We start from the raw sequence: 13,387 nt of genomic DNA on the forward strand, positions 1-13,387 counted from the left end.
ATGGCCGGCGCCCCCGGGGGGCCGAAGCTGATTGCCGGCGGAAAAGGAAAAGAGCGATGGGTAAAACCGGGACAGGTTCTAGAACGTGCAGATTGGTGATGCAGGGGTTGTTCCTACCCGCTGGGCCAGGGTCACACACACACACACACACACACACCCTTGGTTCCCGCGATGATGGCCTTCTTGGCTTCTTGAAATTCTGGTTCAGCCGTTTCGCAACATTTTGGCGATGGGCTTGGCCTGCGCCGCCCGTGGCAGCTTGGCGAGCTTCTGGGGTCCCCCCATCGGCCAGTCACGATAAGTGTCAATTGCTGTCATGGCTGACGTATTATTGCCATTTTGCTGCAGCATCGAAGCTGTTGGGTTTGCCGTGGCTTAGGTAATTCGCCCGAAGACTGCAAAACTTGAAAAATTCTATTCGGTACACCGAAATGTTTCCCAGGGGTCTTTACCGCTCCTTTCCGTCCTCGTGACTTGTTGAAGTTCTCTTCAGTTGGAAAAAAATGCTGTTAGTTCTCTTTCGCTTTTCAGCAGAGGGGTGTGGCCAATAGCACAATACGGATTTGCCGGAATCACATGGGCGAGGCTTCGGAGCCAGGCCCCAGGTCACGTTGGCGGAAAGTTACGTAAGACACAAGCTCTCTTACCCCAGAAAATTCAAGACCAAGCAAGACACCAAGTCAAGCCCGGGCTTTCAACGGCCAACCCCTGGACAACGGAATTGAGAAAAGTTTCTGTTTTCGTAGTAGCACCAAGGCACCAACCATACCATCACGATCACAACCTGTTGGAAGATGTGCGAAAACGGCAAGAAAATAGAAAAGTCAAAGATGCGGTCGGGAAGAGTCGGAACTGCGGTTTGTGACCTTTGATTTGCGGAAGGGCCCCGCCGATACTAATGCCCGCCCGGCACGATGACGGAATGTGGTCGGCAAAGCAGAATGGCATTTTGTGTCATAGCGGGGCATCCGTTGTGGGCTCGTGGCTCTCGGCAGCATCAGATGCTGTAGGTTCACTGCAAGTGCAGCAGCAGTTCATCCAAAACAGATACTTGCTTGTCGAAAGAATGTGACTGAATTGATCAACAGAGATGCGCCGGGCCAACGGAGACCAACAGGACGGTCGACCGCTGCATACCGCCCCTCGCCCTTTGGGACCACCCTCAATCCTCAACGGCGCGCGTCATGAGAGGAGGGCCCTGTAAAGTCTCTGTTGACCTCGTGGTGTTCCCCGGCACCATGCATGTCACTCGGCGGGCTCGTTGTGGGAGAGAGAGGAGGAACCGCGGGGTAAGGGTTGACGGCGTTGACTGTTCGAGAACAGGTTCAGCCCGGGAGAAACAGGTTGCCAAGGGCTCGGCACGCTCATGCCCCAGACTTTTCGTCGTCCCACAGCCGTCTGCTGCTGCCGTCCAATGGCTGCGCGCCCAGGTAGAGCCCCTTTCAGCCCTGCCCGCTCACATCCACGACACCGTTTTTAGCAAAACAAAACAGCCATATCCATGACGCCGCGCCGTGTTGGCTGGGGCCGTCATCTGCGGAGGAGCGTCATGTGCCAGGCTGAACGGGGTCTCAGCCTCTGAAGTGAGGCAAGCCCCACCCCTCCGGGGAAGAGTTGTTGACAGTACGGAGTGACAAGCAGGTAACCAGCAAGACCTTGAAACGAATCCCTTCCTACTTTACCCGAGGATATCTTGCCTTACGGTGCGATTAGTAGAGAATACTCGGTACAAGTCCGAGTCTCGGAGAGGAAGGTAAAACGGAAAGCAGATAGGAGGTGGCCCAAGTGGTCCAGGCAAGACGGCTGCACAGCAGACAAGCAGGAGAGGTAGGTAGGTTCAGATTTGTGTGAAACAGGGCCGCCTGCTTCCGGATTGGGATGTATCTTTGTCGCACCAAACAAATCACAAATCCACCCGGCGGAACGGCCCCAGAGAGAGGAATCGATGCATCGCCGCCTCTCCGTCCCGAAAGGCGACACGCAGCGACAGGGGCTTCCTTCAGACTCTCCGGAAACAATTCGTGGCCCAGCGGCCCAATCATTGTGAGCCCGAAGCAGCACCCACTCGCACCCGGTTCAGTCCCGGGCTTGGAGCCGTAAATCGCCAAGTTCTACAAGTTGGAATGCTGTCGTCACGCCTCATTGGATCTGCCCTGTTTACGGGCCCCACGTCTTTATATATTCTCACTCCTCTGCCTCGGGTCTGTCTTATCAGCACTTCCCGGTCAACACCTGCCGCATACCCCATACGCTCCGTACGCTCCATACACTCCGGTTGTCAACCCTGCAGAAAGTGGATTGCCCACAAGCCCCCATCGTCAAGCTCGTCCCAACTCCCGTGTTCCCTGTCGACGCTCAGCCCAAACCTAAGCCAACACGACGGCCGCGAAAAGCACTTAAGAACCATGAACGACCCCGTTGCCAGAACCGCATCTCCCTACACTGATCCATCCGTCAAAGGCCCTCGCAGCCATCTTCTCTCTTCCCAACGTCCCTCGACCAAACCATCCGACAGTCAGTATTCTCCTCTGCTCCCCCTTTCAGGCTCTCTGTGGCTAACCCTGGCGTTCTTTTCACCCACACAGTGCTCGTCAACACAGTAAACAAGACCGGCCTCCATCCCGGCGGTGTCGTTCCTCACCACGAGCACACCGAGCTCGAGGAGGAGCTCCACGAGAAGGCTCACATCGACTACAACCGTGTTGCCATCATCGCCAACCCATCAGTGGCCGCCCTCTACGAGGATGCTTTGGTCTACGAGACCGGCACTGCCATCACCTCCAGCGGTGCTCTTACCGCCTACTCCGGCAAGAAGACTGGCCGCTCTCCATCAGACAAGCGTGTCGTCAAGGAGCCATCTTCCGAGAACGAAATCTGGTATGTTTTACTCTTCGACTGTCTTGTTGAGACAACATCTGAACACAGTCCGCTAACGCATCCGATAGGTGGGGCCCTGTCAACAAGCCCATGACTCCTGAGGTGAGACTTTTGCTCCTTTCCTTTATTATTTTTTCTTTCTCTTTTTATGTTCTTCAGTCGATGGCACCCGGACCCCAAAGGGGCGGCGCCAAACATGCGGCCATGCGACATGCGACATGCGACATGCAACATTTGACATTCGACATGTGGCCGACATCACGAGCACGCCCCAGCGTGATGTCTGCTGGGCGCCTCGGCGTCCTATGAGACCAAAAGTCTGATGTCAATTCACCATGGACGTCATTGTCCTTGGCGATGAGCGCATCAACAATGGCTTTTTTTTTCTTTCTCTCTTTTTCGGGCGCCCGGAAGACGACGATGCTCAGTTTCTCGGCAATTTTGGCGGGGGCCAGCGTCATTGTCGAGTCGTGCAGCCTTTGCAGCCTTGACAGCCCCATGTCGTTTTCGTCATACCCTGGCAATCCCCAAATGCACCCCGCTCCCGAGGGCCGATCCAGACCCCACCTTTTCTTTCCTTTTCCTCATTCTCCACCAGCTCCAGATGGCCATCACGTGAACACCCCAATGCTAACCACCCTTTGCCCCAAATAGGTCTGGAAGATTAACCGTGAGCGTGCCATCGACTACCTCAACACCAGAAATCGCATCTACGTCGTTGACGGCTATGCCGGCTGGGACGAGAAGTACCGCATCAAGGTCCGCGTTGTCTGCGCCCGCGCCTACCATGCCCTCTTCATGCGCAACATGCTCATCCGCCCCTCGCGCGAGGAGCTCGAGCACTTCCACCCCGACTACACCATCTACAATGCCGGTTCCTTCCCCGCCAACCGCTACACTGAGGGTATGACCTCGGGCACCTCGGTCGCCATCAACTTTGCCGAGAAGGAGATGGTCATCCTCGGTACCGAGTACGCGGGCGAGATGAAGAAGGGTGTCTTCACCGTCATGTTCTACGAGGGCCCCGTCAAGCACAACATCCTGACCCTCCACTCCTCGGCCAACGAGGGCAAGGACGGCGACGTCACCCTCTTCTTCGGTCTCTCCGGCACCGGCAAGACCACCCTCTCTGCCGACCCCAACCGCGCCCTCATCGGTGACGATGAGCACGTCTGGTCCGACACCGGTGTCTTCAACATCGAGGGCGGCTGCTACGCCAAGACGGTCGGTCTGTCGGCCGAGAAGGAGCCGGATATCTACAACGCCATCAAGTACGGCTCCGTCCTCGAGAACGTCATCTTTGACCCCGAGACCAGGATCGTCGACTACGACGACGTCACCCTGACCGAGAACACGCGCTGCGCCTACCCGATCGAGTACATCAACAACGCCAAGATCCCCTGCCTGTCCAACAACCACCCCAAGAACATCATCCTCCTGACCTGCGACGCCCGCGGCGTCCTCCCTCCCATCTCCAAGCTCAACTCGGCCCAGACAATGTTCCACTTCATTTCCGGTTACACCTCCAAGATGGCTGGCACCGAAGACGGCATCCTCGAGCCCCAGGCGACTTTCTCGTCTTGCTTCGCCCAGCCCTTCCTCGCTCTGCATCCCATGCGCTACGCAAAGATGCTCGCGCAAAAGATCGAGGCCCACGGCGCCAACGCCTGGCTGCTCAACACCGGCTGGGTGGGCGCCGGTTTCTCCCAGGGCGGCAAGCGCTGCCCGCTCAAGTACACGCGCGCCATCCTCGACGCGATCCACTCTGGCGAGCTGGCCAAGGTGGAGTATGAGAACTATGGTGTTTTCAACCTGCAGGTTCCCAAGACTTGCCCCGGCGTGCCGGACGAGCTGTTGAATCCTCAGAATGCCTGGACTGCGGGGGCCGACAGCTTCAAGGCTGAGGTTACCAAGCTTGGTGGGCTTTTCTTGGAGAATTTCAAAAAGTATGAGAGCGAGGCTACGGATGATGTGAGGGCTGCTGCGCCGGTTGTTTAAGTTTGGGGCGGGAAAGCATTACCAGCATGAGATGGCGTTTTTTTTGAGACTGCTTGGATATAAGCATGGGTTTCCCCCTTTCTTTCATATGGCTTTTTTTTTTTTTTTTTTTTTCCTCCTTTTCTCTTTCGACGCCAGCCTGATTTTTTTTTGTCGCGCAGTACGCGGCGAGATGATGGGAATTACATGTTTGATATGAGAACACTTTTTTCTCTTTTTGGTTTGGAAAAAAAGGGGATTAGATGAGAGAAGGGGTCAGTCATTACTGGACCAGGGGCGCTCTTGTGAGGCCTTTTTTTTCTTTATATATATATATATATAGTGTGTTGAAGTAATCAAGTCAGTTCGGAACACTTTTTGACCTTTTTGTGTGATGTGATTGTAGGCTTTTATTCCTGGTGATTCCGTTTCACATCATATACCCACAACAGACAACTTTATCCAAAAAACCAAACAAAATTTCACCCCTATCCATCTATCTATCTATCTCCCCGTCGTCTCCCCCCTCCTCCTAACAAAAACAGGCAACCCCCCCTCCATAGGCAGCGTCAAACTATCCCCACTCCTCCTCTCTTGTCCTCCTTCCCAAGCCCCCTCAAACTCCCACCCCCAAGCCACAACAGGAATAACCTGCACCGCAATCCCCTCGGCCATTTTTCTTCCCAAACAACTCCTCGCCCCCCCGTAAAAAACCGGAAACTCGGCCGCGCCCTTGTGTTTGATTGTCCCATTTTCATCCAGCCACCTCTCCGGTCTAAATTGATCCGCGTCCTCCCCCCAGGTGAGCCTGCTCCTCTGCATGGCCCAGAGACACCACACCAGCACGCTGTCCTTTGGGAGAAACGTCCCGTCTGGGAGTGTGGTAGCTGCCTGGGCTTGGCGAATCTCAAACGGGATGGGGGGGTAAAGGCGGAGGGATTCATAAAAGACTGCGAGAGAGTAAGGTGCTGAAAGGGGGGTCAGGACTGCGGGGGAAAAGGGAAGGGAGGAGGAGGTGTCAAGCGGGGCTTGTTCTCTAGCAAGAACACCCCTGACCTCGTCTCGGATTTTGACCAAAACCTCTGGGTGAGAGAGCAGCAAGTAAAACGTCCAGGTTAGTGCCTGGCCTGTGGTGTCACGGCCTGCGGAGAGGTACGTCAAGGCCGCGTCGGCGACGGTGGAGGGGGAGTCGGGGATTGCGGACAAGAGGGAGTGGATTAGTGATCCTGAGATGGAGTCTAGTTTCTCGTCATCAGGCGAGGTGGAAGGCGGCGGGGAAGAGGAAATGGATTTGGCGTCTCGCATGGCGCGGGACACAATTTCGAGGCCGAATTTTTTGACGGTGGAGATGGATTGGCGGAACTTGTGGCCAAAAAAAAATTCCGTTAGGGGGTAGAGGGGGTTTTGGAAGCGCTGGGCTGTGCAGCCCGAGGCGTGGTCGAAGGAGGAGGAGAAGGGGGAGGAGAAGTGCATTTCCATCTGGACGGGAGGTCAGTCACCAAGAACATGGAAAGGGGAGGAATGAGGAGGTACATTGTAAGCCATCTTCCCCATAAGCTTGGTGGTAATCTCATGAAAAACATCCTGCAGATCCACCACCTGGTCTGGCTTGGCCGCCTCGAGCTCCTTGACGCTCTCAGACAAATACTGCGGGAGAGCCACACCGGTCAAGACCCGCAGGTTGGCCGTGTTGAGAAAGCTCAGGCCGGCTTTGCGCTGGAGTTTCCAAAAGTCACCGTCCGCATTGATGATGCCATTCCCGAAAAGGTCCCAGGAGCGGGTTTTGACAAAGTTGCCTTTGGTGAAGAGACCTTCGTGCTTGAAGACGTAGTCGAGGTTTTTGGGATCGTGGATGAGCACGCCTGGGGGGAGGGTTGGGACTGTGAGGGCGAGGGTCTCGTAGCCGAATTGGCGCTGGCATTTGTCGAACCAGCTGAGGAGGTTCCAGCGGGGCTGGAGGAATTGTATGCCGTTGCCCACGAGGGGGAGGGTGTCGGGTGGGTTCCGTAGAGGCTCCCCGTTGCGTCGTATGGCCTTCTTTCCTAGGAGTGCGCGGACTAGCAGCGCGAAGACTACCCCCGCGAGGAGGTAATGCGCCGAGCCTAGAAAGAGGCCCATTGTGAGGATATGGCTACCTGGGACGCATAGGGGTGCGAGTGTGTATGTTGAGGGAACCTAAGGAGGAGTTCTTAGGTGATGACGGTGTCTCGGTAAACCAACAGTGCTGACGTTGCTCTCACCAAACCCGCCCTTGGACTTGTAAGACAGAGGTTATGCAAGGTGTTTAGGCAAGCCAATTGCGGCGGCGGTAATGAATCTCGATAGCAAACGTGGCTTGCACAGCAAATCCGATCCGAACTGTCCAATTGATCCCGGGTATCGTCTGAAGTTGAAGGTCGACTTTGGATGGTTGTCCATGTGAAGGGTGTGGGATCTTGACGGGCGGTTGACATCAGGCTTGGCAAGGTCGCATGAACTGCCATCGCTTGCAGGAAGATTTGCACGGATTGGGGGCAGACAGGGGGTGGCCCAGGGCTAAAAGCGGGATGCGTTCACTGCAGAAAGCTCGGAGGTGTTGCTCCTTTTCCACCACTCTCACCCATAACGTCATACAAGGGAGCTAGGGCCATGATTGACTCTTCCACCACAGCTTGAGCTACCTATTCTTGTCCAACCACGAAAAAAAACGTCGATTGGTCCTCGGAAGGAATTCCCCCATTCCCGTTGTGATACCTACCATTCCCGATCTGGTCCCAAACATTTGAATCCCTTCAACGTCCAACCATCTCCAACTAACCTACACCAACCAACCAGTCAGCCCACCAACCAGCCCACCATGGCACCTCTCCTACCCCGAATGCAGGTCTTTGAGATAGCAGACCAAGAATGGTATCATCACCCCCTTCCTCCCTCGCTCTCTCACACACAACATCGATCTAACAACCATCCAGGTTCCCCCAATTCCTCCGCACCCACATGCAAGCCGCCCTAACAGCAGCCTGGACAACCCACATCCCCCTCCTCCAATCCTCCTCCCCCGCCCGCATCGTCGCCCGTCTCCTCTCCCATCACCTCGGCCCCTCTATTCACAATTACACCTTCATCGACTTTTGCGCCGGTGCCGGCGGCCCAACCCCCTCGATAGAGAAACACCTCAACGCCTCCATTTCCACCTCCCCCCCCTCCTACGCCAAAGCAGCCACCGCCCCCCCACCGGTCCAATTCATCCTCACCGACCTCCACCCCCACCCGGCCCTCTGGTCCGCCGCCGCCTCTGCCTCCCCTAACCTGTCTTATGTCTCGTCTTCTGTCGACGCGAGCAGCGTCCCCCAGCACTTGATCAATGACCAGAAGCAAAAAGGGAAAAAGGTTTTCAGATTGTTCAACCTTGCCTTTCACCACTTTGACGACACCCTCGCGAGGAAAATCCTCCGAAACACGCTCGAGACCAGCGACGGGTTTGGCATCTTTGAACTGCAGGACCGGTCTCTGTCGGGGTTTTTGGCGTGCTGTTTGTTCGGTCTTGGGGCGATGGTCATGGCGCCTTACTATGCTTTTTTGTGGGGGGCTCCGTTGGCGCTGGTGTGGACGTATCTGGTGCCGGCGCTGCCGGCGGTGTTGGTTTTTGATGGGTGGATGTCTAGTCTCAGGACGAGGACGGTGGGGGAGGTGAAGGATTTAATGGGGAGTTGCGGGTTGGGGGAGGGGGAAATAAGGAAGTGGGAGGTTAGGAGTGGGACGGAGAGGTTTATTCCTGGGGTGGGGTATGTCAATTGGATTATTGTGACGAGGAAGGGGAGTCAGGAGTAGGGAGGAAGGGTTGTAGGATAGGGATGGTGTGAATATTGGGCGGTACACATCATACATTGGGAGGGTTGATCGTAGATGGCCCGAGTTTACAACGCTTTGATGGCTGGCCAACCCGGGCGTAATTCAGTTTTTGGGTATCAACAACATACATACATACATGCATCTTACAGCCCATGCAATCCAAAAGCATGAATATGACAAAAAGCACAGAAAAAAAGAAAATCATTTCTTGGACATCATCAACCTCAAAAACTCATCCTCGTCCACACCCCCCTTGCCACTCGCGTCAAACTCCTCCACCATGGCGATGATGTCCGCGTCCGGTATGTTGTTCCCGACTTGTTTGCTCACCCGTCTCAGGTCGTCTTGTGTGATCATGCCCTTTCCGTCCACGTCAAACAGTCTGAACGCTCTTCTCAGCTCTTCCCGGGGATCTCGCTGCCGTATTAGCGTGCCGGCGATGGCCTGGACGACGGGGAGGCTGAAGAGGCGGTAGATGGGGGGGCAGTCCTGGTCGTGGGTCCAGGAGGGGGGTTTCTGGCCGTGGCGGATGAGGAGGTCGAAGGTCTGGGCTTTGGGGAGCTCGAAGCCGAGGGCGCGGAGGACGAAGCGGAACTCTTCGTAGGAGAGGTAGGAGTCTTTGTTCGAGTCGAAGAGGTCGAACTGTGGGGGGTTAGTATAGGAGGGGATGGATGGGGGGAAGGGGAAAGTACGGCTTCGCTGACGCGTGTTTTTTGCTCGTCGGAGAGCTTGTTGTAGTCTTCTCTTGAGGGGGTGGCGTATTGGATTGCGCCGCGGCCGGGGTTGGAGGAGGAGGCCATTGCTGCCGTTTTTTTTTTTTTTTTTTTTGGGGGTTTGGATGGGAAAAGCGGAGGACAGGTTGGGTTGTGCGCCGGGGTGTTTGAACAAAACTAAACAATTGTTACAAAAGAAGGTTGTTTGGGTTCGCTAAACACAAGAGAGAGCTCTCTGGTGTAGCTAGCGAGGCGAAAGGGAGGGAAGAATGCTGTCGTCTCTCTCTCTCTCTCTTGGTGTGGCTGAAAGCGGGTTATCCCGTTGTTCCCCTTTTTGGTACTGTAAGCTTTCGAGCTTTCCTTTTGGTCTAGAATTCTCACAACGGTTCGTTGGGTTCGTCAAAAATGTGATGGAGAATTGGAGATGGAGAACAAAGAAACGGAACGGTTGTTGCTTGGGCACACACGCACGCGCGCGCGTTGCCCACTTTACGCGTTCGCACAACCCCCGGTCAGTGATTTATGCCAAGCCGCCATGCTGTGGGAGCCCCGCTGAAATTTACTTTAAGGATCCATCGAGAAGCTTCGCATCTTGAAGCAAAAACAACATGAATTGCGCCAGAACATAAAAACTACCAACGATAGAATCAATAAAAAAAATGGTTAAACGAAAGCGCGGCGATGACGACTCCTCCCTCAATGTCTCTGCTGTATTTTTCAAGCATCGCGACGAGGTCTTCCGCGCCATCAAGAACGCCAAAGGCCGCGAGCGCCAGCGACAGAGCAAACGGTTGAAGGATGCGAAGTCGACCCCGGATAAGAAGGCGAGGATAGAGAAGGAGATTGTTGTTCTTAACGTGGGTTTTGATAGATATTCTTGTGAGAGGCGATACATGATACTGATGCAAGTACAGTCCCTGGACCTTCACCAAACCGCCCATGCCCACCTTTGCTCGTCCCTCCTCCGAGTCAAGAGTATCGCCGAACATGAGAAGTTGCCAAACGAGATCAAAAGCGGTGTGCCGAAACCTGAGCTCACCGAGGAGGAAAGAGCGGCGTTGCACAATGTCACCAGCGCGCTGTACAGTCATGCGGGTGTGAAAGATGCGGTTGCTAAGGCGCTGGAAGATGTCTGCAAGGCGCTGGGTGTTTCCGTTCCGGAGAAGAAGGGCAGGGGAAAGAAGGAGAGGCTTGAAGAGAAGGAGGGAGTAAAAGAAACGTCAGAGCCGAAGAAGGCGAAGAGCGACAAGAAGGAAAAGAAAGAGAAGGATACCAAACAGGACAAGGTCAAGGACCTCCCAGTAGCAGATGACAGCGAGGGAGAGGACGAGGACATCAACTACGGAGAAGATGTAGACGAAACTGTCGTCTCCCGCATGGCCGACCTCCTCGGCTCAAGCTCAGAAGACGAAGACGACGAAGAAGAGAAAATGAAGCTCGCAAAACGCCAAACCAAAACAAAGAAAGCACTACCAAAAGAGCTGGATCCAATGGAAATCACGTCCGACGAAGAAGGTGGCGACGAGGCAGATTCTGACGACGATTCCGATGACGACCTCGACCCGATGCAAATAACCGACGATGAGGCCGACGAAGAAAACGACAATGAAGAAAGCGAGGACGAATTTGGCGGCTTCAGTGATTCCAACCAAAGCTCAGCCAGTGACAGCGACAGCGAAGAAGAAAAGGAAGAGGAAGACCAACAAAGCGACGCCTCGTCATCGGCACAGTCTCCGCCGCCAAAGAAGAGCAAAAGAGCCGCCAAGGTCGAAGTAAACGGCTCAACCTTTCTGCCGTCCCTAATGGGAGGCTACATTTCGGGCTCGGAATCAGCCTCGGACGTCGACCTCGCTCCCACCCGCAAGAACCGCCGTGGTCAGCGGGCGAGACAGGCCATCTGGGAAAAGAAGTTTAAGGAACAGGCCAAACACCTTAAGAAGCAGCAGGAAAAGCGGGATTCGGGCTGGGATCTGAAGAGGGGTGCTGTGGATGGAGACAACAAGCCGTGGAAGAAGGGTATCAAGAACCCCTTCAAAGCTACGGGTGCGAACGATGTGGCTGTCAAGAAGGAGGAGGAGCCGCCGAAGAAGGATAGGAAAAGAGATGATCTTGGCACGTTGCATCCCAGTTGGGAGGCGAGGAGGTTGGCCAAGGAGAAGGAGAAGCTTACTGCTCCGTTTGAGGGGAAGAAGATCACTTTTGACTAAGTTTTGTTGGATTGTTCTGGTGAGAGGTAGCCTGCAGGTGCTGTCGCTCACGATCAGAAAGGGACGGAAGTAATCATGGATCAAGTCGGTCTTGATGTTAGTTATGGGTGTACCACTGAACTAAGAAGCAAGTGTAAATCTTGCTGTCCCAAACGCCCCCCATCAAGTGTCAGGTTTGCCCTCGCGTGCATGTGGGCTTAGTTAGGCAGTCAACAGACCTTGGGAAATATTTGAGAGCTGCTGAGTGTGATATCAATAGGCTTTCGCTCGATAAAGGGCGCGGAGTTACAGACGCTTCATTATTTGAGTCTCTTTTATCAATAAGCCTGACGTATATAGTACATTTAAAATGAGCTAACAAACGCTGGCTCCCCTTGACCCCCCTTTTTTTCTCGGTAGCTTAAGTATCGAGGATGGGGAGATCTTAGGTAGGTAGGTGTCTAAGCACACTGTGTGCTATGAGAAGGGATATTTGAAAATGCCAGGCAGAGGGTGTTTGGTAATGAGGTACGAAGGCCTGTTGGATATCTGTAGAGGCGTACTAATCTATGTTTAAGTATGATTAAATATATTTAAAGCAAAAGGCCTATTAATTATCCTCGAAAGCTAATTAATTATAGCCAACTAAAAAAAAGTCGTGGCTAAAATACTTATTGAAACTATTTAGAATTAAAGTAAGTCAGAAATAAAATAATATTAAAATATAAGTAAGGTATGGTAAACATTTATTATATTATTAATATAGTTAAGAGGGCCATAGGATTTAGAGGAAAAGGATTTATTACTTTAACGATGAAAATAGGGGTACATAAGGGGTGGAGTAGCAGGAAGATTCTCCTCATGACTTTTGCACAAATTACCTATTCTCCAATAGTTAATAGGTAACGCTAATGTGTAATTTAGCTGGTACATGACCCATGCATCGCTTTATGTTATTTTCTAGATTCAAGGTACTGTAGGATGTTCATGTTGCGCCACAGTCGTTCTCTCCCAGATTTTGAATTTGCATATATCAGATGAGAAGTTTTTCCAGTCACGACTTCTAAAGACTTGGTATACATAAGGTCAGCAGGTTCTTGGGTCCTTGTCTTGAGGTGTAAGACTCACTCAGTTCCCTAAGCTTTGCCAGAGTCTGAACAAGGTCTCTTTTGAAAAGGGGCTCCATGGCAGCTGAGGATCCAAATACACGATACTGAAATTGAGCTAAATGCCCATTTCAAGTAGAACCTTCTGCTTGACTATCTGAATTGTCTCTCAGATTCAAACCTTCCACTGAAGCAGCCGTTCCTGCCAGTCCGAAGCACTTCTGGGTCACAGGTTAATGTAAATAGGACTTCCTCTCGTCACTGGCCATATTCAAATTGCACCTTCTTCAGATCAGTCAAATTTGCAGTCTCTCTCAATAGATGCTGAAGTTCATTCCTCTTCCATCCACCTACAAAGAGTTTCTCTCGTCGTGAAGATTAGCAGTCTCTTCTCAAGCTAGATGCCAGAATCTCTCCTCTTCCACATATCTACAAATACTTCCTCTTCCCACCTCTCATCTTGTGCTCTCGTTCAAACAGTCTGAATCACCAACTACTAACCTCCTTCCTCTTATCATCCAGTTAGGCAGAATCGCACTTTCCTCATGCCAGTCGAATTCCCAATCTCTTTTCAGGCTTGCCAAACTCTTTCTTCTCCCACCGCCTTACAAATACTTCCTCTCTCCCTCCCATCTCAAGTTTCTCACCCAAACAGCCTTGGGTCCTAGGTCGCCAGACAGTCTGAACCACCGCGGGC

The 13,387-nt window shown here is 53.2% G+C and overlaps 6 protein-coding genes across 6 annotated transcripts; 4 read left to right on the top strand and 2 right to left on the bottom strand.

Annotated features, from left to right (window-relative positions):
- Nucleotides 1–837: 837 nt before the first annotated feature.
- On the top strand, nt 838–4,875 carry PCK1 (kinase C-like protein; the record flags this gene model as incomplete). The annotated part of the gene is made up of 5 exons (XM_062889761.1): nt 838–1,006; nt 1,089–2,514; nt 2,586–2,877; nt 2,946–2,979; nt 3,532–4,875. The coding sequence occupies exons 2-5, from the start codon at nt 2,124–2,126 to the stop codon at nt 4,873–4,875; spliced, it is 2,061 nt and encodes a 686-aa protein (XP_062743491.1). The 5' UTR covers nt 838–1,006; nt 1,089–2,123.
- A 103-nt stretch (nt 4,876–4,978) lies between these two features.
- QC762_0066400 (uncharacterized protein) lies at nt 4,979–7,360 on the bottom strand. The gene is made up of 2 exons (XM_062883681.1): nt 6,388–7,360; nt 4,979–6,333 (listed from the first exon to the last, which is right to left on the bottom strand). The coding sequence occupies exons 1-2, from the start codon at nt 6,970–6,972 to the stop codon at nt 5,359–5,361; spliced, it is 1,560 nt and encodes a 519-aa protein (XP_062743492.1). The 5' UTR covers nt 6,973–7,360; the 3' UTR covers nt 4,979–5,358.
- QC762_0066410 (uncharacterized protein) lies at nt 6,361–6,864 on the top strand (the record flags this gene model as incomplete). The annotated part of the gene is made up of 2 exons (XM_062883682.1): nt 6,361–6,390; nt 6,445–6,864. The coding sequence occupies 2 exons, from the start codon at nt 6,361–6,363 to the stop codon at nt 6,862–6,864; spliced, it is 450 nt and encodes a 149-aa protein (XP_062743493.1).
- Nucleotides 7,361–7,383: 23 nt separating the features above from the next.
- On the top strand, nt 7,384–8,871 carry QC762_403140 (uncharacterized protein). Its single transcript, XM_062889760.1, has 2 exons — nt 7,384–7,743; nt 7,806–8,871. Exons 1-2 carry the CDS (start codon nt 7,691–7,693, stop codon nt 8,662–8,664), a joined length of 912 nt encoding a protein of 303 aa, XP_062743494.1. The 5' UTR covers nt 7,384–7,690; the 3' UTR covers nt 8,665–8,871.
- CDC31 (Calcium-binding component of the spindle pole body (SPB) half-bridge) lies at nt 8,674–9,855 on the bottom strand. The gene is made up of 2 exons (XM_062889759.1): nt 9,378–9,855; nt 8,674–9,327 (listed from the first exon to the last, which is right to left on the bottom strand). Exons 1-2 carry the CDS (start codon nt 9,483–9,485, stop codon nt 8,887–8,889), a joined length of 549 nt encoding a protein of 182 aa, XP_062743495.1. The 5' UTR covers nt 9,486–9,855; the 3' UTR covers nt 8,674–8,886.
- Nucleotides 9,799–11,688, top strand: QC762_403120 (uncharacterized protein). Its single transcript, XM_062889758.1, has 3 exons — nt 9,799–9,909; nt 9,968–10,255; nt 10,313–11,688. The coding sequence occupies exons 2-3, from the start codon at nt 10,058–10,060 to the stop codon at nt 11,603–11,605; spliced, it is 1,491 nt and encodes a 496-aa protein (XP_062743496.1). The 5' UTR covers nt 9,799–9,909; nt 9,968–10,057; the 3' UTR covers nt 11,606–11,688.
- The last annotated feature ends 1,699 nt before the right edge of the window (nt 11,689–13,387 follow it).

Source organism: Podospora pseudocomata, chromosome 4, assembly GCF_035222375.1.
Source record: "Podospora pseudocomata strain CBS 415.72m chromosome 4, whole genome shotgun sequence".
Lineage (NCBI taxonomy): Eukaryota > Fungi > Ascomycota > Sordariomycetes > Sordariales > Podosporaceae > Podospora > Podospora pseudocomata.